The following is a 27,453-nucleotide window of genomic DNA, read 5'->3' on the forward strand; positions in this document are numbered from 1 at the left end:
TCCTCTACCTCCAAAGCAGCACAGAATCTGTAGCAGTGCAATGGTGTCAGCTGCTCTCCAGCTCGTGGCTATCAATGCAGCAAAAGAGGCTCCTGGACTGGGGAAAAAGCGGTCCTGAAGCCATGAATGCAGGTATGTATCTAAAGATGGAGGGAAATCCACCTGCTTCATGGGAACTCGCTGTGTGCTTAAAACTGGGCATTGAGAACCTTGACAAATTGTGTCTTAATGCTCAAACATCTGAACTAATGATAATTAATACAAATATAAATCAATATAAATATAAATCAGTATAAATATGAATCATTCTAATACATATCACCTGGCAGGGTAATTCTACTGTTTAGCACTCCTTAGTACCCCTTGAGCACTGAATATATTAAAATGCAGTCTTACAGGTCTACTTCCTATGGCTACCAATCCCATGTATGATAAGGTCACCTACAAAAGAAAATTCCACAGACTCCTCTGAGGAGCTCACTCAGTTTCACAGGTTGTTGTGTTTATTCTTTGAATACCAGCATCCAAAATTCTTGAGCTGTAAAATTCCTGTTCCTTTCCACCAGCTGCCTTAGTGCCCAGGCTTCTTTCTTGGATTGCTCAAAGCTTGGTATCCACATCTCTTGGAGAGAAGTCCAGCCAGGGTTTGAAGATGAGAACCCAAACGCCTCTGGTTTGGGGCAGCTCAGATGGTTAACCTGAGCCTTCCACGTCTGGGGCAGCCATCCCTGGGAACAGAGAGAAATAAAAGGGTTATTCAGGGACCCTCGCAGACAGAGAAGAAAGGTGCTATGACATCAGTAAACTATCAAAGCATGTCAGTGACATCTTCCTTCCCACTACAGGCTCTGGCCATGTCCCTGTGGATGTCAGAGGGGAAGCCCTCTCCAAAGTGTCCAGGACAAAATCAGTCATGCTGACAAGAGCCAGAGTGTCAGATCAGGTCTGGCTGCAAATGAGCAGCACCAGCCCACCCAAACTGAAATTCTAAGCAAGGAGTTCTATTTTCATCATTATATTCTGTTTTCATCTTAAATATGCACACACTTAATGAGATTTTTTTAAGGACCAAAACCAAGCCATGAATCTGACCAGGAAAGCAAACTTGTCTTCACAGTCTTCTTGACTAGAGAACCACAAAAGCATGGGGAAGGAATATCTGTATCTAACCTATTCTACACCTTTCCAAGGTTGTATTCCTTGGAGAGAGAACATCTGTCCAGATTTGCACCAGATTCAAACAGGAAAGCCTGGTTAAATGTAATGTTTACTGGTTTGCATTCCCCATTGCTTCAGCTAACCTTAGTAACTTCAAATGCTTTCTTCATCTGCCTTCGACTGGCTGACCACATAATGTACTGCTCACTTCCAAACAGATCGAATCATATCTAATTGCCTAGGGAAGCACTGAGTTGAGTCTTAAAACACCTCCAAGGACAGAGATCCCACAACCTCTCTGGGCAATCTGTTTCCAAATGTTCCAGGTCATCTAAAGCAAGCCAGCAAGTTAGGCTACTTTCTGTAGCCTGATAGAAACCTCCTACCTGAACAAGTCAAGCCTTCTGCTGAAATGACCACCAGCTCAACAGTCAATGTGTATGAGCTCAAGCACTGCAGCAGTATGAGGAACACATGCTCTGGCCAAGCACCCACACCTTCTGCCAACACCTTTTGACATGAGGATGCACAACCCAATAGCATTGCAATACCAGTGGTTGTAGGCTGGCCAGAAATCTGGTAACCAAGCTTCCTGGGACAAATCTGAGCCTAGTGCCATTTTAAAGCCTCTCTGAGACACAAGGACAAAGTCACAAGTACCTTTTCTTTCCTTCTGATGTTTTCCCACACTCGGTTACACACCATGCACTCAAAGGTGTCAATGTAATTGTCCTGGGTGATATCTTGCACTCCCCACTTGCGTTCCTTCAACGCTGTAAGCAGCCTTGGGTTGGAAATGTTCCCTTTCAGTTTCCATTGTAGGTAGGACTCATATTCTCGATCATTTGTATCCAGTGTTTTGATATAGTGGGCCAGTTCCCGAGGGTGTGAAAAACTGGATACCAGGATTGCACTCTTGTTACTAGGAAGCCAGTCTACAATGCTGGGAGACCCAAAGTACACTGGTACCACTCCCAATTTCAGCGGCCGCCAGAGTTTTTCGGTGATGTAATCTTCACAGATAGCATTTTCAAAAGCAAGGATGAACTTGTACTGTGCCAGTATTTTATAGAAGTTCCCATCATCCATGGCAGTTGGATTTCTGAGATGCTGAGGAAGGTCTCTGTTATGCAGGCATTCCCCATAAGAGTCTACTTCAATGTGGCACATCAGCTCACGCACATAGCTGTCCCGGTCAGAAGGAGGGTTGCAGTCAGACTGCACATATACAAGTGGTGCAAGCCTCTTCCTCAGGCTGTTCTTCATTTGCAATGGGATCATGTACCTCAATGACTTCAGGACCTCTATACCCTCAAGGTACTGAGTGGTCAGTGGTAAGTGAGAATGGCGGCTAAAGGTTGCAGTGTGGTTGAATAAGGTGACGGTTGGTTCGTGGAAGAGTTTGTAGTTGTTTTTTGGTGACTCTTCATGGAAAAGGGCCCAATCATGATTGTCTTTACGAGGGAGGGGTAGGCTGTCTATACTGAAGTCAGTACCTAGACAAAAGCGAACAGTGCTTAGTCTGCCCCTATCTGTCATGCCACACTAACTACAATGACACAGAAGTCTAGCTTTAATTTAATATCAGCTCTACAACCATCACATTTATGACATTATAAGGCAGTATTGCAAAGAGAGCAATTCATGCAAAGACAGAGGAGTGTTATGACAGACAAAACTTAATTTGGCAGCAGAAGAATCTAGAGAATGGGGATCAGTAGTTAATATTAGAAATGGTTTCCTTTCAGTTCATATTAGTTTAAAGGCCTTTCATTTCAAAGGCTCAATAGGAATTTTATATTTTAATGCACTGAAATGAGACTAATAAGATGCTTAATAATCCCCTGGTTCTGTAAATAGGGGAACAGATGGTATTGCCTCTATCTATGATGTGAGGGAAATGGTTACTGCAGGGCTCCATTTGGCTCTAGTAGCAAACAACAAAAAGGATGCTAAAATATTGGACAGTGTTAAGGAGAAAAATTACAAGAATGACTTCAAGTCTTCGAAAGACATTGTACTATAGAGACTTTGGAAGCCAATCTCTTTAGTTTATCAAAGAGAGAATGAAGAGGTGATGTATCACAGCTGCCTACCAGGTATATAAAGAAGCAGCTTCTGGCAGAAGACAGCTCCTCAAACTAATGCCAATAGTAGAAGAAGAACCATGTCTAAACTCTAGAAACAGACCACTGCAGCTGCTTGCACCTCCCTGTGAGGACAGGGAGCCTCGAGAACAACTTAGGAAAGCTGTGGTGGAAGCTTTAGGACAAACCTAGAAGCCTTTTCTCACATGCTGGTCTGTGCAAAACTGAATTCAAAATACCAGCTTGTGAGTCTGACCCTTGCTCCTCCTTCAGTACCACTGTACTACACTCACGACCAGCCTTATTGCAGATTAAATGCAAAGCTGATGAATCTGTCATGACACTTCCTCACTGTCTTATAATTGTATCTATTTTTTACTTAAGTAGAGCACTGAATATACAAAACTTTTAACTGGTATTGTCAAGCAAGGGAGGTTCAGAAACTGAAACAAACAGTGAACAGATGGTTTAGAAAACACCACAAATCCCCTCTCTTTGGACAAGCTATTCTACCATCCCAGTCACACCCATAACTTTTCACTCCCTGTTCTACCCTTGACCTCAAACCACTGATTGGAAAAAAGAGGGAGCTAGCAAAAGTCTGTGGTCTTTGTGGCTGCACAAACCTGCAAAGATGACTCCAAGGATGCCCTTATAAAACCAACGTAAGACTTCACTACTGCAGTGAAGAACTGCCAGTAACATAACAACCTCCTACTGAGCAAGACCCTTTAAGAGCATCAGGTAGGTTTTTTTTAAGGTCATTGAGTATTCGACCTTCTGTTTTCCACTGAAGGGTGGTCCCAAGCCCTCAGCACTAGAAGGATGAACAACTGTGCCACTCACTGAAAAAAACTATTTGCTGCCCCTGGTTCTGATGTGTTATAGTGATACAAGATAGTGAGGAAAATTGAAAGTGAATCAAATTCTCAACGGGAAGCTTATAAGGCCTATCTGGTTTTGAAAACACTTTGTTCTAAGTGATGCCCAGAAGAGAAGCAGCAGTGCATAAAGACAATAATGAAATGCTGTGGATATAAACCATAGCACTGTCTCTCACAATGCTGCTCTCTCCTTAAGGTAGTAATGCAGGGAAGAGGGAAGGAAAATGCAGGAAAGAATGAGACAACGGAAGGGATGAGAGAGAAAACTTACTAAACAAGGAGAGAATTAGGCAAAGAGAAACTTAAAGAAAAATGCACTATAGATCAGAGCACATCAGAATGAATGATCCTAATATAACACTTAATCAATCTCAGTCCAGCCAGAAGACAAAAAGCTTTTAAGGATTAAAGGGAAGATAATATCAGCATGTTCCCTACTCCATGAGACAAAGGAAATAAAGGAGCTTATGAGGGGATGAAGAATACACAAGAAGACTACAATTACGAGCAATTTCAACTTCCAAACTAGGAAATCTTAGATATGTGGCAAAGTGCAGAAGAGAAAGACAAATGCTGTCAGGAGTTCTGTATCTTAGGAGACATCTTTCATTCAAGATTCGTACTCCAAGGACTCAACACTCCAGTGCAGCAAAGCTGGACATCCTCCTCCCTTAGCAACAACACCCCCGAGGCTCTGACAGCATGGCACCAGATCCAGCTCCTGATGGCTCAGCTGCATTGGTAGCCCATGCTACACCTAAAACTCCTGTGAAGTATGTGACACTGAAAAGGTGGAGTTGGGAATCCCTCCCAAAAGCAGAGACAAAATCCAGCAAGTGGATGCCACGTCTCACTTCTAAACAGGAGATGCTGGCACTTGACAAAGTCATCACCTACACCTAGGGGCTTCCTAGGCCAGGACAGTAAGTTAGGACAAGATGCAGAAAAGCAGGTGTTCCTAGCAAATCAGTTCTGCTGGAAAACATCTGTACCTCATTTTTTTGCATAATATTTTTCCTAAGCTTTGGATCATTCTTCTCTTGACTAGCTCACTGACCAAGGGGAAAATTAATGCAGTTTCTTTGGAAGGTGAAACTGTGCCCTGATCCAACCTTAGCAGGGAAATGCAGATGTTCAACTTTTCACTTAGCAGGCTGTTTAGAGGAAAATTCTGGAACACCAAAATCTGCCTTTTTGTGGGCCCACAGCTCAGTGCATCAAGGTCAGAGTTGCGTGTGTGTGTGTGAAGCTTTTCCGTATTGATGCAGCATTTTTTTTCACCTTCAATACCATCTATGACCTTTGTCTCTGCAGGTTTTAACACTGTCAGATCTTTTATTGTGGTTTAAAAATAAGTAATATTTTTTGCATATTTTAGCACTTGTATTTATACAGTTCATAGCCAGCATCACTAGAAAAAGAAAAAAACTACAGGGAGAGTCTTTTGCCCAGTATAAATAGTCCTTTAAAAGTAAGTAAGTAAACCATGTCCACAAGCCTGCCAAAAATTAACAGTAATAGTCTTCCTAATGCTGAAACAGACAAACAGACAAATTACAGAATTACTACCAGAGATCAAAGACACCAGACTTTACAGCTTTCATGTGATGCAAACCCAGCTTTACTTGTCTTTAATTGGGTCAGCTTCTCATTCCTTTGCTGTTAGTCCTTTGCTTTCATGCTTGACCACTATATTATCAACTGACAAAGCTGACCTACTTGGAGCTCTGAAAAGATCAGTGATGAGAACTTTTTGGTTCAGTGTTAACAACCAAACTAAAAGGCCCTTCTTTCCTATATTTCCAGTTCACCTGTATCCTGACTGAGTGAATGAGATTCAGGACTCTGTTTTATTTTGTTTTGTTTCCAGACAAAGGGAGCTGAACCTACCAGTTACAGAAAAGCATTTGGCTTTATTTTTCCACCTAAAATCCACTTTTTCTCTGAAAAGCAACTGTGTGGGGAGAAAGAACAAAATTAACAAAATAAGGCCTACTTTTAAGCGATGCATCTTTTCTGTTTTGTAGAGTCACTTTACAGTACATGTAGTGGGAAGTTTCTGAGGCGGCAGAGCCAGAGCAGCTCAGAAGGTTGCACTAGCTGCTGCTCCCTGTGCAGAATCAATAGGTTTCTTTCACTACTTTCCATTTACAGTCTGCTAGCAATCTCTCAGTACATGAGGCAGGGGAGTTGCGCAGTTACCAACGAGGGCATTATTTTAAGACAAAAGACTTGCACAAGTGCAACAAAGGCCTTGCAGAACCTCCGCTAGGGGTGACAAGCCAGAAGACTGGAAAAAGCTGGCTTGATCTCAGACTGTCTTTTCATGACTTGGCAGTTACAGGAAATGATCTTTTCTCCCATAAAACAGGGAGCACATGTGATTGAAAAGCAGCATGAAACAAGGCAACAGTCATCCCGGACATGTATGATCACTTTTCAGAGTACTTTTACAGAGAACATGCATCTCTGGATCTCTGCTGATGGTATTCAGCACCAGGCAAAGTGTAGTACAATGAGCTGCGTAAATTTCCTGCTCAGTGATCCATGCCTAGAATATATAATCTCTAAGGGAAAGTAACTAGGCAAAAGGGGAAATTAATCCTTTAAAAAGAAATAGATCCTTACCATAGAACAGAAATGCTCTCGTCATCTGATTGTGCTGGTAGGTCTTGTTGATAGTAAAGAAGCAAACATCCTCTCCGCACTGACCCAATCTCCCTGTCTCTCCAGTCAGGGGAGACCACCAGAGCAGGATGGGGTAGTGATTTACATCAGCCTCTGTCTTCAAGCTGCTCTGAAGTTCCTGCTTCTTAAACTGAAAAGCATGTCTCTCCACAGGATTTAATGGGCCACTATGTAAACTGGAGATTACTGTCCCCTTATTCTCTGATTTGCCCAGTTCAGTGATAACCTTCAGGGAAATAAACATACACATCACAGCGCATCACTTGTCATTAGCCAGACATCTGCATGACAAATCAGAGTTTAAGCATCAAGCACTAACTAAGTCTGCATGTGAAGCTTCTGTCAACCAAAGTGGATGCATTTCACTGACTACAGCCACCGTCCAGGCAAAAAAGCAAAAGCAAAAGCAAAACCTTTAATTTGAATTTGTAAGGAGGAGGCAGGAAATACATTTCTGTACTGAGGTATGGACACATCACGTATGATTTAACACCACCACTTCTGCTTTCTCCCTGGAAAAAGCACAAAACAGAGAACAGTCCTTCAGCAGTCAGGTTTCTTCTGGAAATTAGCTGTAAAAAAAAACCATGAAGTTTTCATGTCTCTGTGTGGCCACCTGTCCTCACCCCTATTAATTTTCAAACCACTGACTGAATAAACCAGGTGCAGACAGGTCTTAAAGACAATATAACTACAACTTCATGGCTAGGTAGAGGAAAAAAATCCCATTTGTATGCAGAGAAGTGAACACCTATCAGTATGAACTGCCATTTACAGATCTGAAATGCTATGGGGAACTCTCCACCCACAGGAGAAGCCTCTAACACTGCTCACCATCAGCCATGAGACAGAAGTCCCCAGCAAATCTGGGGGATTTCTGGTGCCCATGAAGCCACCACTCTTTTCTACAGGTAGTACCTGCCGTAAGTGTCCTGGGACAGAGCGAAGTGACCGAAACGGCACCAGCAGGTACTGCCACAAGACACATAGCTCCTCTTCTTAGCTTTAGTGGGGCAAAGACTTTCCTGCTACCGTGCAAATGGCTTTTTGTGCATGCACCTTCACAGGCAGTGCATAATGCCACCCCAGGAACAGCTGCAAGAATGATGGGGGAACTCAAACCCACCAGACAGCTTTGGCCACAGCGCTTACGCTTGTCAGATGGCTCTGAAGGAGGATATCGGAAAGCAGGAGAGTGTTATTTATATTAAGTTGTTTGAAAACATTTATCTTCCCTCATAGCTTTATTGCATGCATTCATTTTGCTGTTTGTTGTATCATTCACTCTCCCCATGTAGCAAAATTGACTGATTGTATTGAGACTAAATAGGCTCTGTGCAACACGGGATACTGGGACAGCACACACAGGAGGCTGTGCAAAATGCAGCCGTACAGAAAAATACAGAAAACACTCCTGCATTGGTGAGTGGACAAGATACTAGCTGGTGAAAAGATTTATATGTCTAATAGTATGACAAGATGTAACCGCAGCAATATAACGGAAGTAAGTCTAGAAGTGCCTCATTTCCAGGTTTCTCCAGGAACATGCTTTGTTCTTTGCTTCCAAATTTTGCCCTGGCAGAATTTACGGACTTTCTATATTTGCACAGAATTTCTAGTAGCTCTCCCTGAAGTCCTGGGGGTTGATACACCCCATCTGTATCAACAGCTCATGTGTTACAGCAGTCCCAGCACCAGGGCACCAAGTGTCACCACCCAGTGAACACTCCCAGATAAAAATCCCAGCTAGGCACAGGGAAGCTCTAACTAGGTCCAAACCTGCTTAGCTGTGGAGGTGCAGTGGAGTCACAAACCCTCACAATAAAGCTCCTAAAGGCTTGCTAGCATTGCTCCTATGCTAGGGCAGCCATATCACCTCTGGATGCGTTGTTTAGGGGAACAGAACTGAAAGCGACCATTGAGTGTCAGTGGCTGCCCCCAAGAAACGGTTCCAATTTGGAGTGGGCAGCTAGCCTGGGAGAGCTTCAGAGGTCCTCTTGCTGGCTCCACCAGGAGTTACCTGAGGTACCAGTCTGAATCAGAGCCTCAGGTCAGAGCACAGCCCAAGAGGAAAGACATACCTGGGGCAGATCCTGGCCCCCTCACAACCGAAGTCTCCTACAGTCCAGTGACTGCCAGCCAAGGCTGATTCAATTTGTCTAAAAGTTTTTCTCTGCTAACGAAAATCTAGGGTAACCTGCACCAGCCACAAATTAATATGCCTCCACATTGATTTTTCTCTCATGCATTTTTATATGGACCAGCTACTGGACTTCCCAACGCTAAGAATGGCCTTTGAGTCAGGACTGGTGGACAGATTTCCATCACACTTGCTGATATGCTCAGATTTCCCTGGTCTGTCTGCCACATTAGTATGAAATGGGTCCAGCCTTGCCTCCCTTCCTAATGAGTTCATATGCATGAACAAAGGAGGCAATGCGGGATGGAGGCAATGCAACATGGCATGGTATGGTACACCACTCCTGAGAAACTCCTCCAGGAGCCAAGGAGCTATGCAAGAAAGGTGTTCTCTGTGTAATGGTACTTCTGGAGTCAGCTATTGCCACCAGGTCAATACTGCTGACAGTGTTTCTTTAAACACTCTTCTTAAAGCACAGACGTGCAGTGAAAATGTCTGTTGCCTTCAATGCTCTCTCTCATCTGCCAGAATTGTGTCATACCTTGAGAGTGATCTCATGCATACCCCTCGCCCCCCTTGCCCTGGTACCTGGAGTGTCACCACAAGGAAAAAGACAGCTGCAAAGCAGAAGAAAGATGCCCACAGTTTCTTCCTCGTCATCCTAATCATGCTGCACTGCCAGGCCTGCCAGAGCAGTTAGAGCTGGGCATCAGGAAGGCCAGCTTGTCTAAAATCTTCAGCTTTTGCTGCAGGGCTTTCCCACTCCATCCTTACTCCTCTTCATGGTGACCTGCTGAAAAAGGGTACAGCATCAATAAAGACCACTCCTCAAGCTCAGCGGTTAGCTTGATGTCTACCTGTAGCTTTCTGTAGGTGCCGGAGCCACATTTTAAGCCAGGTATCCAGAAAACAGCCTGCACAAAACAGCACTCATGCACAGCCCCAGGCATCTGCTCTCCCTCTGACCATCCTGGACTTGGGCATCCTCTCTAAGCAGGATCACACATCCTCTCATCCTTGCCGTAAGAGTAGAGAGATGCTGATGGGCCTCGCTGAGCCCTGTGTAGGAAGGACAGCCGTTTTTCTGAGTTTCGGATGGCAAACTGTGCTGCTTTTCAGCAGACTCACAAACAGGTAAGCGATGAAAGACTTTTCTTCCCTGGGCAAGCCCTGAAAATGCTGCAGGAGGAGGCACACAACTATCTGGCCTTAGGGCCTACCACACTGCAGTCTTCTGGGACTTCTGTTCACCAGCGTATCTAGCCCAATGCATAGAGAAAGTAACCATACAGCACACACACAAACTCTCTCCACATCTAAAAACATTTAATTTTAACAAGTTCCCCTTTCCTTGTAATCTACATCTGTGCTGGTCTGCCTCTCCTCAAATAACTCTTCCCTTTCCCCAACGCTTTTTTTAGCTTTCACAGTACTGTTTTGCTGCATGCTGGATGTTACAGTGTGAAAATCCCAACTCCTGACAACACAAGTAGGTGCAGATTCCAGTTTCATCTTGTTAAAAAAAAAAAAAAGAGGATGGGAGAAAGACTCAATGTAGAGAAATAAAGCTTGAAAATGTGGGTATTCTGAAAGCTCAGAAAGCAGAAATGCACACCAAAAAATGTTTAATAAATTGCTATTTTAAAACTAATCTCTTTCAGAGATGTGCCTCCTGTAATTTAGGCTGGTTTTCTATGAAAAGAATGTGTATGTGATCATATTGTACCCATGTGCATGTGCTGCCAGCTCTCCCCCCATTCTATTCCCACTCACAAAGCTCCAAAAACCTGACAAAGAAGGATGGATCCCAAAACTACTGCCTGCCTCTGTGGCGCTGGCAGCTAGAGACAAAAAAAGGATCCTGTTTCTGCTTCCACTGCAACATGAGTTCATCCCTTCCCATCGACCATCAGAAAAGCCTCTTTAGTAAAACCTCACATGAAACTGTGCTGAGTTCTGCTCTGCATGGGACATCTGCTTTTGAAGGTTTTGTGTGGGCACAAAAGTGCACGGCTGCCAGTTGAGTGCTTCTCAAATTAGGCAGGATCTCTTTATAAAGCCTCTGCATCTTCTGTGCCCTCCTGCCTTATAGCCAAAATGGGGCACCAGGAGGGGAAGAGACTGAATTCTGCCCACAACTATGTTGGTGAAAATCTACTCAAGGCATACCCTGAAGCAAAGCAGTATCTTTAATACCACACGTCTTACCCCGGGGCATGGCAAAAAGACTCTGATGACCCACCGAACGCCACCCTACCCTCTGCCCCAGTAAAAGAGTAGTAGCCGTACCATTTTTAAGTATTCTAGAGGGGCAAGCGCCCGCACCACGAGTATGCTGTACCAGTCGCCCCAGGGTATCGCGCCAGGTCACGGCTTCATTCTCGCTTTTGCAGCACCCAAGGCTCCGTACTTTGACCCTGCGGCGGGGTGCAGCGCGGTCCGTACTTGGGGTGGGCCACACAAGGCTCCGTCCTCTCCCGGCTCCGCTGGCAAAATGACCTCGCAGCGCTTTCCCACCTCGGTCAGGCCGAGCAGAGGCCCTGAGGACTTGAGGGAAGAAAAATCAATGCCACCCCCGGCTGTCCCGCCAGAGCAGCAGCCCCCTGCAAATCCTTCCAAACTTCCTCCCGCCTCCCCGCGCCGCCTCTCCTTCCAGCCCTGCCTCGCTGCACTTCCCCGGGCTCGGCAGCCCAGCCGGGGCCGTGCCTGCCCGCCGCCCCTGCCCTCCCCGAGGCTCAGCCCGCCCCGCAGCCCCGGCGGGGGCCGCAGCCCCGGCCCTGCTCCCCGCCCGCGGCCGGGCATCCTGCGGCCGGGCGCCCGCCGCTCTACTCACCCCCAGAAAGCCGCTCCCGCCTCACCGCCGCCGGCCCCCTCCGCTTGGGTTTGCGCGGGTTTGGCGTGGGGTTTTTTTGTTTGTTTGGTGTTTTTTTTTTTTTTTTTACTTTCAGTTTGTGCACCTACTTGGTGCGCGGAGGGAGGCGGGGGGCGGGTGCTGGGCCGGGGCCCGCGGCGGGGCGGCGCGGACCCGCGCCTCCCTCCGCCCACCGCACGGCCAGCCGGGGCCGGGGGGGGCCCTTTGCGGGGTCCCCAGGGGCCGGGGGGGGCTCTTTGCGCGGTCCCCAGGCCCTGAAGAAGAAACGCAGGGGGCTCATCGGCCTGAGAGCGCCATCACTCCCACCTCCCTCCCCCCGCGACTGCTCCTCCGGCACTGCAACACCTCACACCCCCCCCCCCCCCCAAAAAAAATAAATCCACCTCTGTCACCGATTTCTGTAGCTGTTTGCATAATTGCGCTTTTCGCGGTTGTATTCGTTTACAAGTGCCGTTACTTTAGCCGGTGCTATCTTGACTCGGATTGACTGCATCAAGCCAGAGGGCTGTCAGGAAAAGAAATGCGTCACGGGAGTTGGGAAGCCCTGAAGGGCCGGAGAGGCGGCTCTGGCTGCGGGAGCGGCCCGGGGCTCAGGCGCAGAGCTGCGGCAGGCCTCCCGTCCCACGCCGTGCCCCGCTCCCAGCCTGCCGGGGCGTCCCCGCAGAGCCGTGCGTAGCCATCGCGAAACCCGTCCTGCCTGCCAGCTCGGTGTTCCCGCAGGCCGGGCCCCTCTGCGTGCAGTTTTTGGCGTTTGCTATTTGTCGTGTTAAGACATTTACTCTGCAAGGCTGGTTCTGCAGGCTCAGGGCAGAGCCCGTATTTATCCACCCGATACACACACATGCACAACACATTTGTTATTTATAACACGCCTGCCCTCGTACATACACATTTGTATTAATACAGAGATACCTGATACCTACGCATTTCTTCATATGTATGTGTATTTATACACAAACACTGGAAAGCGCTGTATCTGCTGCTTCTAACCCAGACATGGCAGGCAGGGAGGGGCAAGGGGCCGATTACCTGGGGGAGGGGAGGGAGGAAGAATCCCAGAAGAGGCAGAGGGAACACCTGATGTGCCTCAATTTAAACGCATGAATGATATAAATTGCGCAAATGTTATGCACATAGCTCATCTCCTAACTCTATGGTGGGTCATGCCTGCAGCCTTCCCGAGCAGCTCGCAGAGGCATCCAGCGGACAACCTGAATCCAGCCCTCTGCAGCAGTTTAAGTGACCCCTGCCATGGCGGCTCTGCCCGCTTTCCTCCATAGCTACACTTGCCTGCAGCCCATTTGGAGCAGCGCCCACCTCTTGCTGCGCACACTGCACCACAGAGCTCTGATTTCTCTCTGAGCTACCAGACTCCTCCTTAAGATGACAACCAGTAACTGACCCTGCAGTGCTGGGACATGACAGTCATATCCTCCAATCTTTGTTCAGAGCTTCATCGCAGCTTCCATCTCATTTGTTGCTCCTTCCCAAAGGTCCTAACCGCTGGAGTCATATTTTTAAGTAGAAGCTGCAGGTGGGGTTTTAATATTCTCTGCAAAGTGTGGTTACAGATATTAGACCTGTAACATGAACAATCGCCACTGACTCTGAGCCAGGAGGCATGCAGCAAGAACCTCCAAATATTATTTTGTAAAGCAGATCCATGCTAAGACAGACTCCTGCTTCTGCAGGCCAGACTAAGGCTTTCAGAGTGCCCCGAGGCTGAGAGGACTGAAGCTACCATGCCGCAAGAAGTGTGTAGTTCAGTAAATTAAATTGAGCAGTTGGAGATGGATCAGAAGCCTGGTAGAGTTTGTGGAAGGATTTTCTGTGATCCCACTGGGTTTTGGTCTGGTCCGTCATTGTAAAACTCAGTCATACTCACAGCTTTCAAGCTTCCTCAGTTGGCAGACTCCTCTAAGTTGCTCTCATGAGGACACAACTTGTTTGTAACATGCTTCAGCTTCCTGCAACAGGCTTGCGTTTCTCAGTTACCGTCCCTCAAGCCTTTAGAAGCAGTCCACAGACCCCAACACCCCACAGGTTCAGACTGAAGGCCCAGAAGCTAGTCCTGAGGGCAGCGGGATAGCTATCCTACCCACCGTCCCCCCCCACCATGCCATCAGCAAGATGTTCTTGGACCAGCTCCATCCAGTGGCTGGCATCAGAAAAGCTCACTTTTGTTTCTTGTCCTGCTATGCCACTCTGAGGAAACGAGCTCCTATTGCAGGATCTGGCCTGTCTGTAATCCATGTTAAATAGCTGGTAAAGATGTCACCAGCATAAGCAACGGCAATGGCAGGTCATTACGTGTTAGTTCTGGAGGAAGCACGACCAGAAAAAACAAATTGTTGCTCAAAGAGCAGAGCTCTTTAAATAAACCAGATTTCTTAAAGATCTGCGTCACAAGTGCTCTCTGCCCATGGAGAGCTGTTGGTATCTAACAAACTCGCAATGAAACCTTCCCCTCCGCAGGTCAGGAACGGCAACCTTCCTTTCCACTCTGTCTCTTACACCTTTGAGGTTTCTCTCATTCATATGTGCACACTTCCTCTGATCTGTTTATAATTTCAATATACCTTGTTTCTTTTTAGGCCCATCTTGGTTCTTTCTTTTTTTAGAATGTTCTGCATTTTCTAACTTTTTTCTTTCACTTACTGCTGGATATAATCTCTGTCCCTAGGTATGTCTTTCTCCATTTCCCTTCTGTTCTATTCATAGCCCTACAGTCTAACACAACCTTTCAGTAGATTGCTCTGGTTTTTTCCCTCCATTATGATATTACTATAATCTGTATTACTGTAATACCCAGAGGATCCAGCCAAACTATGCACTGCAACCAGTCACGAACAACCTGGCAGAAACAAATAAAGCTGCAAGTGCACCATTAAAATAGGGCAGAAAAAAGGCAGAGAGGCAAGGAAAGCACAGAGGTCAAGTGACTTCCCAAAGGAGACAAAGCTGCTCAGTGACAGAAGAACCACCTGCGGGCCCAGTTCTTCCTTGTTTGGATCTTGTGTTTCAATTTGCAGGTGTGCATATATGCTCTTCATTGTTGCTCTGGCACCATTCTTCTTTCTGTAAAATCATTGTAAAACATGTGACACACCTACAGCCCTTTCAACTCGAGCACCCCAGAATTAACAACTTTAACCCTTTCCACCACACATGGAATGATTTCCCACCTCGCTGAATGTACAGCACAGATGCAGATGTATGCATGGCCTGACTACACATGTGCTGTGTCTGTCTCTCCCCTCTCTAAAGCATCTCAGCATGCCCTGGATTAAAAACATGTAACTGTGGGTCCGCTGCTTTTCCTAATGACTATTTTCAGCTCGGCTGCTTCATCCCACTGGCCAGCATCACTTTACAGATTCTCCTGCCTTCCCCAAATTCACCCAGTGGTTACAGCTGGCTGTTTCAAAGCCTCCTCTAATTCCACTTTTTACAGAGACCCGATGCCTCAGCCTTGCCCTGTCAGAAAGTTCGACTCTGAAATGGTGCCGTTTTGTGAGTTTCCATAGGGCAGGAAACACAGCTCACCATGCCTGCAGCACCTTAGCATCAGTCGCGCCAGGGACCTGCTATTTGCAGCTCTGTACACTTCAGCTGCCGTAGGAGCATTTCCCAGCGCCTTTGTTTCCCTGCGTTCGCCCAGCGTCAGTCTGGTGCTGTTGGTCTCACAGCCTCACACCCGCCAACCCCGGATACTGGTGTCAGGGTGGGTTCTCATGGGAAATACCCTACTGCCGGTGAGAGAAACGCCTCCGTCACTTCTTCAGTCTCCGATGTCAATTTACAGTAGTGAAAAGCAAGCACAAAGCACAACGGAGCCCATGGCAGCCCCACAACCAAGCGAGGAGCGCTGCCCCGCACTGCAAGGGCAGGGATGTGACCCTCGGTCGGGACACACCGCCGGCACACCCTGCAGGGCCCACAGCTTTTCGGCAGGGCACGGCGGCAGGGGACGAGCGAGCTGTGGAAGCGTCGGGGCCCGGGCCCGGGCCCGGCCCAACCTCCCGCCGCCTCCCCCGGGACGTTTCTGGCGGTTAATGAGCAGACCCGCGGATTAAAGCTCCTCAGGGCGCGGCGGGGGGTGCCGGGCTGGGCAGGGGGGCGGGCAGCCGTCCTGCCCCGCCGCCGGCCCGCCGCCACCGGCCGCCGCGCCCTGGCCAGGCCCCGGCGGCGGGGAGGGCCCCGCTGGGCCCCCGCCGCACCCCCCCCCCCCGCCCTCCGCGCCAGGGGAGGCGATAGCGAGCCAGGCCGCCGCTCTGCCCCCGCCGCCGCGCCGCCCTCCATGGTTCCGCCAGGGCCCGGAAGCAGCGGCGCGGCGATGGCGGCGGAGGGGACGGCGGCGGCGGAGCTGCAGGCGGAGGGGGAGGGCGGCGGCGAGCCGGAGGGCGGCTTCGGGCAGCTGCTGGAAGAGGAGGAGGAGGGGGAGGACGGCGGCTACGTGCTCTACAGGTACGGCCGCGGCGGCGCAGCCCCCGAGCTGCCGGGACGGGGCTTCCGCCGCCGCGGGCGCGAGGGCGGTGGCGTCGCGTCACGTTACGTCACGTCACGTCACGTCACGTTACGTCACGTGTGTGTGTGGGAAGCGGCTCCGGGGGGGGTGGGCGTGAGACGCCGGGGCCGGAGGGCGGCGGCGGTCCGGGGCGGGAGGAGTCGGAGTCCGGGCGGCCGGGTGTCAGCGCCGCCGCCTCCCGCCGCTGCCGTCTGAAGAAGGCGGCGTCGCCGTCGCCGTCGCCGTCGCCAGGCGGAGCGGCGGGCCCCCGGGTGAAGGCGGCGGCTGCCTCCGCTTTACGCCGGGAGCCGCTGGTGTCGCCTAGGGCTCGAAGGCGAGCCACAGCGCTGCGGCTGCCGAGGCCGCCTGCGGGCGGGGTGGCGGGGCCGCTTCCCCCGGGCAGTCTGGCTGGCAGCTGGGTGTCGATACCGTGGCATGCGTCAGTACCTCCTTTGCTTGTTCGTGTGCTGGGCTGTGTTATGGACGGTAATACAGCGACAATAATAGCGACCGCTGGGAAGGAGGTTATGTTATTGGCTGTTATTGTTACAGGATCTGTGCGTGCAGTGCTTTGAGCGGCATCTTGTGCTTTTTAGAAGCATTGAAAAGACAAAAACATGTATTTACAGGGACAGGAAGGAATGGGCAGATATTGAACCTGTCCCTCAAAATGATGGGCCAAATCCTGTTGTTCAGATCATCTACAGTGAAAAATGTAAGTTTTAAATTTGTTCTGCACGGAAATCTTAAGGTGGTTAATTTTGTATCTGTCCTTAGTGGTGTTAAAGCAGGACCACGTTTTGGATAACGTATTTCCTAGAACAGTACTGTGAAGAAATTAACTTAATACTTACTGTGTTAAGGTGGTTGTGTGTGATGTTTTCACCAAGCATCTCTGAAGTTGAATCTTCACCTGAGATGTAATATGCCAAGGTTTTATTTTAAAACCATATGGCTTAAGAGGTAGTACAACAGACAGTCTGGTTCACATAATAAGGCATTTCTAGCCCACGAGTGGAAGAGAGATGTATGAAGCTACCGCATCCGGGGAAATAGTGTGAGTAAGCAGCAAGGAACTTTTCTGATTGTTTTGGATATTATTCAGATAGTGTATTTTTAGGACATTTTTGCAGTTTTTTGGCATACTAATACCATTTAGAGGTTTCAGTCAACAGTGCTACCAGAGCAATATGTAGCTATCATTTTAAAGAGGTGTACCTAAAGTACACAAAATAGGGAGTAACTTCAGAGGGTTATTAACCTTACCCCCTAATCTAGCCATTGTCTCATAGCCTTGGATAAGATGCTGTTATCTGTTTAGTTCGAGATGTCTATGATTACTTCCGGGCTGTTCTGCAGCGGGATGAGAGAAGCGAAAGAGCTTTCAAGCTAACAGCAGATGCCATTGAGTTAAATGCTGCAAACTACACGGTATGGTAAGTGATAATCTTGGGATTATTTCTGTTGTCATTTGATTGCCGACCTCTCATGCCTTTAATAATTTTGTTAGTCTAATCAGGGCATGACTAGTTGAGTTTACACAGGGGAGTAGTGCAGACTTCCAGTGAGCTTCTGAAGGAAGGCTTTATTCAGTATTTTCCATGTCTCATTTTGATTCGGTGGTTTTCATTCATTTGGCTTTGAGGATGTTATCAAGCAAGGTCAGGATTAGCTACAAAAAGAACTTTGCTGTTTAAAATTAGATCATTTACCTGATAACGTGGCCTCAGTAAAATGCTGAAGATGCCCTTAGTTGACTTGAAGAAGAGACAGGAAAAGCATGATAGCTGCTATTTCCTGTTAAATAATTGTATACTTACCAGTAATGCATTTTAGAAGATCTGTCAGGTTAATGTTCATTTCGATAATGAATAAACAGTGAATTTCTAATATTCAGAGTAGGGCCTTTTAACTCATGAACGCTAACAAGTACCTTGTGTACATCTTTATTCCACTAACTTCCATAAAATCAGAAAGTTTACATTATTTTAAGCACATAAGTCATAGTTTCTGTGATGATAAGAGTAGTGTGGGTAGACAGAGGTTAACTGGAAACAGGATTGCTGTGATCTTAGATGACATGCTGTTGTAAACAGCTGTAGTCCAGTTCTCCACTGTTTGATAATTGAATGGCCTTTAACAGAATTGGATACATGGTTTAGTTTTTTGCACTCTTTTTAACTCAATATCTATTAGAAGAACTGTGAACAGAGGTTCTTCTGTGTTCTCCTCTGTGAATTTTAGGAACGTCCTGTTACAGTGTTTGAATGCTTGACTTCTATACAGGCATTTCCGGAGAGTCCTCCTGCAGTCTTTGGGAAAGGATCTCCATGAAGAACTGAAGTATATTACAGCTATCATTGAAGATCAGCCAAAGAATTACCAAGTCTGGTAAGCTAATGTTTTCTTTTCAGTTCTTAATGCTTTTGCAGATAATTTTTGTTTTGTAAATTGTCCAGAATAAGTTGTGATCATTGATCCTAAGAGTTGTTAAGAGTTGCTTCCTTGCATCTACTGCAGTGACGGTAGTGGAGGAGTTAAATGGAGTTGCATCAGTATCACTGCCAAAGTCCTCTTTAGAAGTTTGTTCTAAACATACAATTATGACATGCTGAAAAGATCTTGTTTTCACTTAATTTCAATTTTTAAACTGTCAAAATAAGTCTGACAGATCAAAAAAATGACTGATGAAAAGGCAAACAAAAAGGCAAATAGAAATCAGTATTTTTTCTTTTATTGACTGTTGGAGTTTGCTTACCTGTTGTTGTTTTTTTCCCAAGTGAATAGGAATAAGCAAAATAGCAGCATTGTTATTGCTAGAGAAATTTCGTAGTACTAGAAAATTTTATTCTGCTGAAGACTTTGGCCATAAGTGTTAAAAATGGAAACGTGCTACTTCAAGTAAACATAACTTGTCTAAAAGGAGGTGATTGGCCAATGTGTATGCGTAGTTAGAATTTCTTCTAGTATAAGTATGTATCATATATTTCTCAGAGCCAAGTGAAATGTTTTGGTATATTTAATTTGAAGTTTTTAACTAGTGTTTTTTTTCTAAGTAGTACAGTTGCTATACACTGTTTTAATACAGACCACGCATTCACAAAAAATTTTTAGACTATTTAAAAATAGTCTCCTCCTCTTGTCATCAGGCATCACAGACGGGTGTTGGTGGAGTGGCTGCAGGATCCATCCCAAGAGCTTGAGTTCATAGCTGACATTCTTAACCAAGATGCCAAAAATTACCATGCATGGCAACACAGGCAATGGGTTATTCAGGTATTGTATCCACAGAACTCTTAATTCACTAAATAACAAGCTCAGGTTGTAGAGTTTTGCTTCTTAAATACAATCTGAATTGCATTTGTCATTTTGTTTCTTAAGGCTGAAGGGGGGAAAACAGTTGCATTTTAATGTGTGGTAGAGGTCAGCTATAAACTTGCCTTTTAGGGAGCAAGTTCAGAAAGGTCCGTTGTTGGCCGCTTACTGTTATGTGTGTGAATTTAATGATGAGCTAATAACCGTTGTGTGCAACTGAATCGTGTGGCATGTTCCTAGTGCACCCTCCCTTATTTTTCTTTGTGTTTATTTTTTAAAAAAAATCTCTGATCTAATGTTCGAAGGACTTAGGAGCAAGGATAATATATTTTAAAAAATCAAAACTTCTGATTGTGATATTCTCTCTTCCTTCCCATTCCATAGGAGTTCAAATTATGGGACAATGAACTGGAATACGTAGACCAGCTTTTGCGGGAAGATGTGAGAAACAACTCTGTCTGGAACCAACGACACTTCGTAATTTTCAACACCACCGGCTATGATGATCCAGCAGTCCTAGACAGAGAAGTCCAGTTAGTAATGCTGTTCATGCTCACATTAAGCATTCTCCATTACATGAAAGCAAAGGAATACTTTGACAGTCCCTGTGGGCTTATCTTTCTTGGTTTTAATGCAGTTTTTGGGGCTCACTGTCATGGGTAGCAGATCAAGTGTTATTGCATATGTAGGTGTGTTCAGTACCATTGAGTAGTACTGAAGCATGCTATGCTTACCCTGGGCAAGTTATTCTCATGAATCTGTCTTCCTGCCCTGCTTTTTATTGTGCAAACAAAACTTTTGGCTTTTTATAGTCAGCTAGCTATAGCAGAACAACCTGCAGAAAATCTGTGACAGTGGAACCACATAAGTTGTGCAGTTCAGTGGTATTTTACATCCTGCCCCTAGAAAGCTTGGAAGGAGAGGCACTGTCAGCGTTGTACTAAACTGCTGGTTTAGCTGTACAGTAGCCACAGTGATTTAAAAATAACGTGGACGAGATGTCATCCAAAGGGACTTGGACAAACTGGAGGGGTGGGCCCATGTAAACCTCACGAGGTTCAACAAGGCCAAGTGCAAGGTCCTGCACCTGGGACACGGCAACCCCCAATATCAGTACAGGCTTGGGGATGAAGGGTGAGAGCAGCCCTGCAGAGAAGGGCTTGGGGGTACTGGTGATGAAAAGCTGGACATGAGCCAACAATGTGTGCTTGCAGCCCAGAAAGCCAATGGAATCCTGGGCTGCATCAAGGGAAGCATGGCCAGCAGGTCAAGGGAGGTGATTCTGCCGCTCTACTCTGCTCTGGTGAGACCTCACCTGGAGTACTGCTTCCAGCTTTGGAGCCCTCAGCACAAGAAGGACATGGACCTGTTGGAGCGGGTCCAGAAGAGGGCCACCAAAATGATCCAAGGGCTGGAGCACCTTTCCTACAAGGACAGGCTGAGAGAGTTGGGGTTGTTCAGCCTGGAGAAGAAGGCTTCAGGGAGACCTTATTGCGGCCTTTCAGTACTTAAAGGGGGCCTATAGGAAGGATGGGGGCAATCTTTTTAGCAAGGCCTGTTGTGACAGGACAAGGAGTAATAGTTTTAAACTAAAGAAGAATAGATTTAGACTAAACATAAGGAAGATGGTGGTGAAGCACTTCATAAGGGTGATGAAGCACTGGAACAGGTTGCCCAGAGAAGTAGTGGAGGCCCCATCCCTGGCAACATTCAAGGTCAGGTTGGATGGGGCTCTGAGCAACCTGATCTAGTTAAAGCTGTCCCTGCTCACTGCAGGGGGGTTGGGCTAGATGATCTCTAAAGGTCCCTTCCAACCCAAAGCATTCTGTGAATCTATGGATGTGGATTGTAGGAAGAGGATTTGTCTTTTGTGAGGAATTTGATGAGGCTGGAAAAAGAAAGGAGCTTTCAGGGGTATGTGGTCAGCACAAAGACAACTACCTGTGTGAGTTGGCTAGTTTTGAGGAAAAGGAGCTTTGGAAACAGTTTCCAAAGTAGTATGTTTGTAACTGAAGACAAGCTGAGCTTCTAGCCATTTATTTTCCTACTGATGGTAGTAAGGGAAGCTTCCTTATATGGTTTTCACATCTCAGAGTGTTGGTCAGGGTTGATGGTTATGAGAAGATGTTTGTCTAAACTGAAGAAGCAGTGAGAAGAACGTACTGCAACTTTTGGACTTAATCTTCAGAAGACTGAGTCTCTGAATAGGTCCACTGGTACATTATTCATAGAGGATCCCGGCCCCCACCACCTTTCATGGTTGTCTTTGCAAACTGCTGTAAGTTGTGCTTCTCTTCCGGTTTATAACTTTCCTGTAGATGAGTAAATCTGAACCATTTCCATGACTGAGGCTTGGATATTTCCAGCTTTTTCTCTCTAGAGGTTAGATCTGACATCCTCCCTTCATCAGTTCATACATGGTGCTATGTTCAAGATAATTGGATACCATCTTTAGAATCAGACTGGCTAAGGTTAAGACTTCACAGCTGTCATTATAGAACTGTAATTGGGCTGCTTGTTGCTTGATAAACTCGGTCTTTGTCTTAGTGACTGTAGAAGGTTAAAAAAGGTTTAGGGTTGTTGGGTCTTTCTCAGTACTGCTTATAGAACTTTTTATCAGAATTTGCTGTGTCTGAAAATGTGCTGAATGCCTGGTTAGGCTAGGGAAAGGCAGAAGGTAAAGTCTGTTTTGTGAAGATGAAATGTAGCTTTCTGACTGTATGGCAAGGTGCCTCTTGCTGCTTTGCTTTTAGAGGAGTTTCCTAACTGCTTCTTTAAAAGAACTGCTGCAGAAGGCTGTGTGAGCTGAAAGGTCAAGCTCTGCCTTTCTGTGGGTTTGCTCACGTGCAGCTTCATGGAAAAAAGTTCTGCAAATAGGTACAGAACATGCCACATGCAGTCATATTAACATAGCTTGCTCTGGGCTTTGATTACTCCAGCCCGTTTCAGCCCCTTGCCATTTGTGAGCGTCAAGACACAAGTTATTCCTTTAGCATACCAGGAGTTTCGTGTTGTTTCTTAGTGTTATTGCTCATAATTTTGAGAACTGTTTCATTATTGTATACAATGCAGCAAATGGAACACTTCAGAATTAAAACAGTTCTCACTATGTCTGTCTTTGAGACTTGTGGTGATTATATTGTGAGACATTTTTGATTTATGACCCAGCTGAGATGATCTGCAAAAAGACTCTGAAATACAGACTAGAGGGATGTATTTGGGAGTGTCTGAGCACATTCAGGTTAATTTCTGTTAGTGGTTGCATTCATGACCTGTTATCTTTTTCTCACAGATACACTCTTGAGATGATCACAGCAGTGCCACATAATGAGAGTGCTTGGAACTATTTAAAAGGGTGAGGCATCCTTCTCTGTAGAGCAAAGAGAGTATCTGTAGAATCTGTGTCTTATGCCTAGCTCTTAAATGAAAAGAGCTTGTTGATGTTCGTTCTAGTGTTGTGTGCTTAAGTGGGCAGGCAAAAACCTCCACAAGGGGTTAATATATTAACCTAATTTCTCTGTAACTTTCCACTAAGTTTCTGGCCCTGTAGTTCTTGTGGGAGGATTGCAAGTACTTCTCACGCTTTTAAAAACTTGACCTCTAATGTTACTGGGTTCAAGAGCATAGAATAGGAAGTAATGACCATGCTTTCAGTTTAATTTCTGTTCCGTTAAGCATAACTATACTAGCTTACTACAACATTAAGTTGATTATTGTTGCATGCTGCTTACTTTCTGCCTTACTTGTATTTGCACCCTTATTTCAAAACTGATCTGCAAATAAAGGAGTCCTAACAAAAATGTAATTCTTCACACCAAATTTCCCAGCATTATGTTTCAAGTTTATTAACCTCTGTTCTAGGATTCTACAGGACCGTGGTCTTTCTAAGTATCCAAATCTGTTAGAGCAACTGTTGAATTTACAGCCCAGCCACAGTTCACCCTATCTGATTGCCTTTCTTGTGGACATATATGAAGATATGCTTGAAAACCAGTGTGATAACAAGGAAGAAACACTAAACAAGGCATTGGAGGTACGTTTTGAGAGCTTGGTTTTGCTTTTCAGGGATGCCATCTGTTGCTCTCTTGTTTTATATCCTGACAAAATGGGATTGATTTTCATAAATAGAACAGGATACTTGTTAATCACAGGAGCTCCGTGAAGAGTTGAACACAAAAGCCAAATAATCACAAGGGTCTCCTGAATTTAGCTATAAATACTAACTTGCCAGTTACAAAATCACTGTAAGTTTTCTTCACCTGGTAGTAAAGGAAGGTTTCTAATATCACCTGCAGAAGAAAGGAGATGTTTGAACAATTGAGGAGTTTCCAACGCTAACTTTGTAGCATGAACTCACTTTCTTCTCTGTAGGTTAGTGAATCTTGTTCTCAGAGTGTCTGTATCTAAACAGAACCTCAAGCTCACTTTGTACTTCTTAGGTCTTTCTAAGAAAGCTGGCAGAATTAGCTTAAGGGCCAGCAGGCACTGGGGACATCAGTAGGGAATGTTGGGCACCATTTCCTGCAGAGAATAAATTACTTCTAGCAGTGTTGTGTATCTCCCTGTGCTTCATATTTGGGGAACTCATTGCTGTGGTTTGCAGTGTAGTTTTTACAAGAACACTTTTCATTCACTGTGGGACAGGCTGGAACTCAGTGTAATTAGAGCTGCAGTTCTTGCCTGGAGTCTCTGTGCTCCAACATTGTTCTTTCTCAGTGTTTTTCCTTTTTTGTGTTCCAGGACCAGAGTGTAAATAAGTACAGTCATACCTCTCAGATTTATGTCCCTTTATACTATTTCACTGAGTTTGATTTCTTCGTCTATTTAGGCATTGAAGCTCCTATTTCTCAACCCTGGTTCACTGAGTAAGGCAATGTCATCTGCATAATAAAAAGGAACTGACTAGAGCATTTGTAGACAGTGTTCATACCATATAAATTTTACACAGCATGTCCTGTGAGTAGGGTTGACTTCTGCTGTGCCTCACTGCTCACCCGGAACAAAATAAAACAAAAATCAGAACGTGTAGACATATTTGTATAGCACCAGCTCTAACATGTTGTGAGAGAAAGTTACTGACTTGCATGGAGAATCCTTTTGGGACAGTCTGCTAAGAGAAAAACCATAAACAAAGTATCTCCTGTCAGTCCGTTGGGAGTACTGAAGATTCAAGAGTAGGATGTTCCCCCACTGTTTTGAATGTAATGGTTTACAACCTATTGGATCACTAAAAGACAATCAAGCTTGTCAGGAAGTCACAAGTGTACTGTAGTAGTATACAGGCTGAATAGGCTGGGGTAGGTGACGAGTGATAGGCACAGGAAGGAGTCACAGGGAAGCAGTTTCCACTGCAATAGGACTGGAGAGATTTTTGTGCAGTGTCAGATCGGTTGACTACCAGTTGGAGTTGACATCAATTTGAAGTCATTGGACAATTGCAAATCCAGTGAATAAAACAAACCTTGTTGCTAAGAGAAGTGTTTCTAATACTGGCTGAACTGTATATTGTATGCATTTTATAAAGATGATTAAGGATTTCATAAGCTTTTGGTATAATGCTCCAATATCTCAATTTTCTTTTATAGTTGTGTGAAATTCTGGCTAAAGAAAAAGACACCATCCGAAAGGAATACTGGAGATATATTGGAAGGTCCCTTAAGAACAAGCACAGCTCAGGCACTGAACAGAGCACACTGACAGACAAGCAGCAGTAACTGAACATGGAAGAAAACAGTGTTCAGCTGTCAAGCTGTTTGAAAGCAGTACTGAGTAAGGTCATCAACTAGTTTAAAATTCAGTGTAGAATTCTCCTGGTGAAGAGGTATCGCAAAGGAAGAGGAGTGTAGAGTGCTGTATAGTCTTGGGTTGCTGCTACTACTGGCGATAGCTCTAGGTGCAGTAAGAAATGTATTAAGGCTTAATGATTGAAATGTACCAAATAAAGAGTTTATTTCCTAATAATAAATACATAAAGCTATACCTACTATTTATTAGGCACTAAATGAATTTCTCATGCCCTGGCTTATCCACTTGAGGTTCCTAACACAGTCACGTTGGATGCTGCAGTAATGACTGCAGATAACTTAGCTGTAGTGGATATAAAGTAACGTAATTATGGTTAGTGCAAGCAGGCGCTGCAGTTGTTGCCTTATGTGGGAGCAGCTATGCAATGCTGACAGCACATGTCATTGTATGCAACTAACACCAATTGTCATTTTGTAATAAAAATACAAAGCATTTGTCTGAAATTTTTTCGTGTGTTTCTTTTGGTCTTCAGATGTGCATAGTCTGTTCTCCTCAGATGCTAATAGAGATAAAAATAAAATATCCGCTTTTAGGGATATTTGATTCTGTTGCATTGAAGTGTCTTTTGCACTGCGCTATTCTCATCCCAGAAACTTTCAATACACGTGATGTATTCAGTGGAGCCTTGAATTCTTATCTGCACAGTCAGGAAAAATGCTTTGAGGACCCTAGAAGATCTGCTTAGTTTTTTCTTGGAATTCTGTTCAGAAAGCTGAAAATGTGAATTTTTTCTTTTTTTCTTCACCCTTTGTAATGAGACCAAACTGCAGTCATATGTCAGAAGACATTATAACTACTGGTTATATTACGTATATTCACTGAACTGGAAGGGAAGGAATGGTTTTATTTGGGACCTATTCTCATTAAATGTCTTAACCTTGTTGCTCCTATAGGCTTTTCATATCTTTTCCATACATATATTCAGCCAAGAAGTGTTTTTCTTCCCCTTTGTGAAAGATAAAAGGCACCTGCCATACAGAACTGCAAAGGATGTATACACCTGTACAAGAAAACTGCTGCGTCTGCCCTGTTTTCAGTAAATGGCTATTGTAAGCTGTGTTCTTAGCATAGAGTGCTTGTCTAATATATTTTCTTGGAGATGATCATAAAGGGAACAAATAAATACTAGTATTTATTCCATAATATGAACAGTCTGCCTGATACTAAACATTAAAAGTTGCTGCTGTAATTAAACCATAGTGGAGATTATTTTAAATGCTTGAAATACATGAATTCAATGCATTCTTTAAATTTAAAACAACTCACGGGGAGTGGAATTAATATATGAAAGCTATGGTTTTTTAATGTTTTTGCTGCTTTCCCAGCAGTAGATAAAACATTTTTACAGTAACACGTGAACATTTAAAATGGACATGAACTTCAAACTTTTGGAGATTTTTTTCCTGCTTTTTTTTCCCCCCTTTTTTCTTTTTTTTTTTTTATGACAGTTGAAGCTCCAGCACAGAACAAAAAGTGTATGTTTCTATCCCTAATTGAAACTACACTAAATACAGAGTACTGATCAGAAAGGATGTTCAGGGTCTTCAGGACAAAGTAATATATTTGCCATTACAAGTCAAAGAAGCTCAGAGAGAGACAACAGACAAATGCAGTCCTTAAAATAAATGTCATTAGAGAAGAGGGAACAGAATTTTGCGTCAGCATATGGTGTTACTAAGTTCCCGTATCTTTCATAAACGCAATTCAGAGGGCACTTTGAATAAGGCAGAATATTCTTTACAGGCACTGGCATGAATTTCAGAGAAAATAACTCATCCCAAGGTAAGATCGTAACACTGTTTACTGGGACAGTGTATTTTGGGATGTGACCTCTTAGTTGCTTGTGGTCTGAGGAAAGATCTTAGATTTAGCCCTATTGTGCTTCTGTGCCAAGAGTGGTGGCATCCTCTGACAAGACTCTTAGCCTGTTTTCTTATGGTGTGGTCAACTTCTGGCTTTCTCATGCTTGAAAATAATGCCTAGAAATAATCAGTAGA

At 45.1% G+C, this 27,453-nt stretch overlaps 2 protein-coding genes across 2 annotated transcripts; one reads left to right on the forward strand and one right to left on the reverse strand.

Annotated features, from left to right (window-relative positions):
- Positions 1-503: 503 nt before the first annotated feature.
- POFUT3 (protein O-fucosyltransferase 3) lies at positions 504-9,711 on the reverse strand. Its single transcript, XM_009493209.2, has 4 exons — positions 9,546-9,711; positions 6,758-7,043; positions 1,819-2,654; positions 504-728 (listed from the first exon to the last, which is right to left on the reverse strand). Exons 1-4 carry the CDS (start codon positions 9,624-9,626, stop codon positions 504-506), a joined length of 1,428 nt encoding a protein of 475 aa, XP_009491484.1. The 5' UTR covers positions 9,627-9,711.
- A 6,403-nt stretch (positions 9,712-16,114) lies between these two features.
- On the forward strand, positions 16,115-25,897 carry FNTA (farnesyltransferase, CAAX box, subunit alpha). The gene is made up of 9 exons (XM_075726651.1): positions 16,115-16,296; positions 16,966-17,051; positions 17,658-17,772; positions 18,623-18,727; positions 19,486-19,612; positions 20,036-20,184; positions 22,944-23,006; positions 23,513-23,684; positions 25,237-25,897. Exons 1-9 carry the CDS (start codon positions 16,130-16,132, stop codon positions 25,363-25,365), a joined length of 1,113 nt encoding a protein of 370 aa, XP_075582766.1. The 5' UTR covers positions 16,115-16,129; the 3' UTR covers positions 25,366-25,897.
- Positions 25,898-27,453: the final 1,556 nt, after the last annotated feature.

The sequence above is a fragment of the Pelecanus crispus genome, chromosome Z, assembly GCF_030463565.1.
Source record: "Pelecanus crispus isolate bPelCri1 chromosome Z, bPelCri1.pri, whole genome shotgun sequence".
Lineage (NCBI taxonomy): Eukaryota > Metazoa > Chordata > Aves > Pelecaniformes > Pelecanidae > Pelecanus > Pelecanus crispus.

What these genes read in the sequence shown, in the direction of transcription:
- POFUT3 (XM_009493209.2), bottom strand. Translation starts at nt 9,626, where the DNA reads ATGATTAGGATGACGAGGAAGAAACTGTGGGCATCTTTCTTCTGCTTT. An exon ending in TCCTTGTGGTGACACTCCAG is followed by an intron (nt 7,044 to 9,545) that starts GTACCAGGGCAA and finishes ATTTCCCTGAAG; the next exon opens with GTTATCACTGAACTGGGCAA. An exon ending in ACATCAGAAGGAAAGAAAAG is followed by an intron (nt 729 to 1,818) that starts GTACTTGTGACT and finishes CTCTGTTCCCAG; the next exon opens with GGATGGCTGCCCCAGACGTG.
- FNTA (XM_075726651.1), top strand. Translation starts at nt 16,130, where the DNA reads ATGGTTCCGCCAGGGCCCGGAAGCAGCGGCGCGGCGATGGCGGCGGAG. An exon ending in CCAAAGAATTACCAAGTCTG is followed by an intron (nt 18,728 to 19,485) that starts GTAAGCTAATGT and finishes TCTTGTCATCAG; the next exon opens with GCATCACAGACGGGTGTTGG. An exon ending in GTCCTAGACAGAGAAGTCCA is followed by an intron (nt 20,185 to 22,943) that starts GTTAGTAATGCT and finishes TTTTTCTCACAG; the next exon opens with ATACACTCTTGAGATGATCA.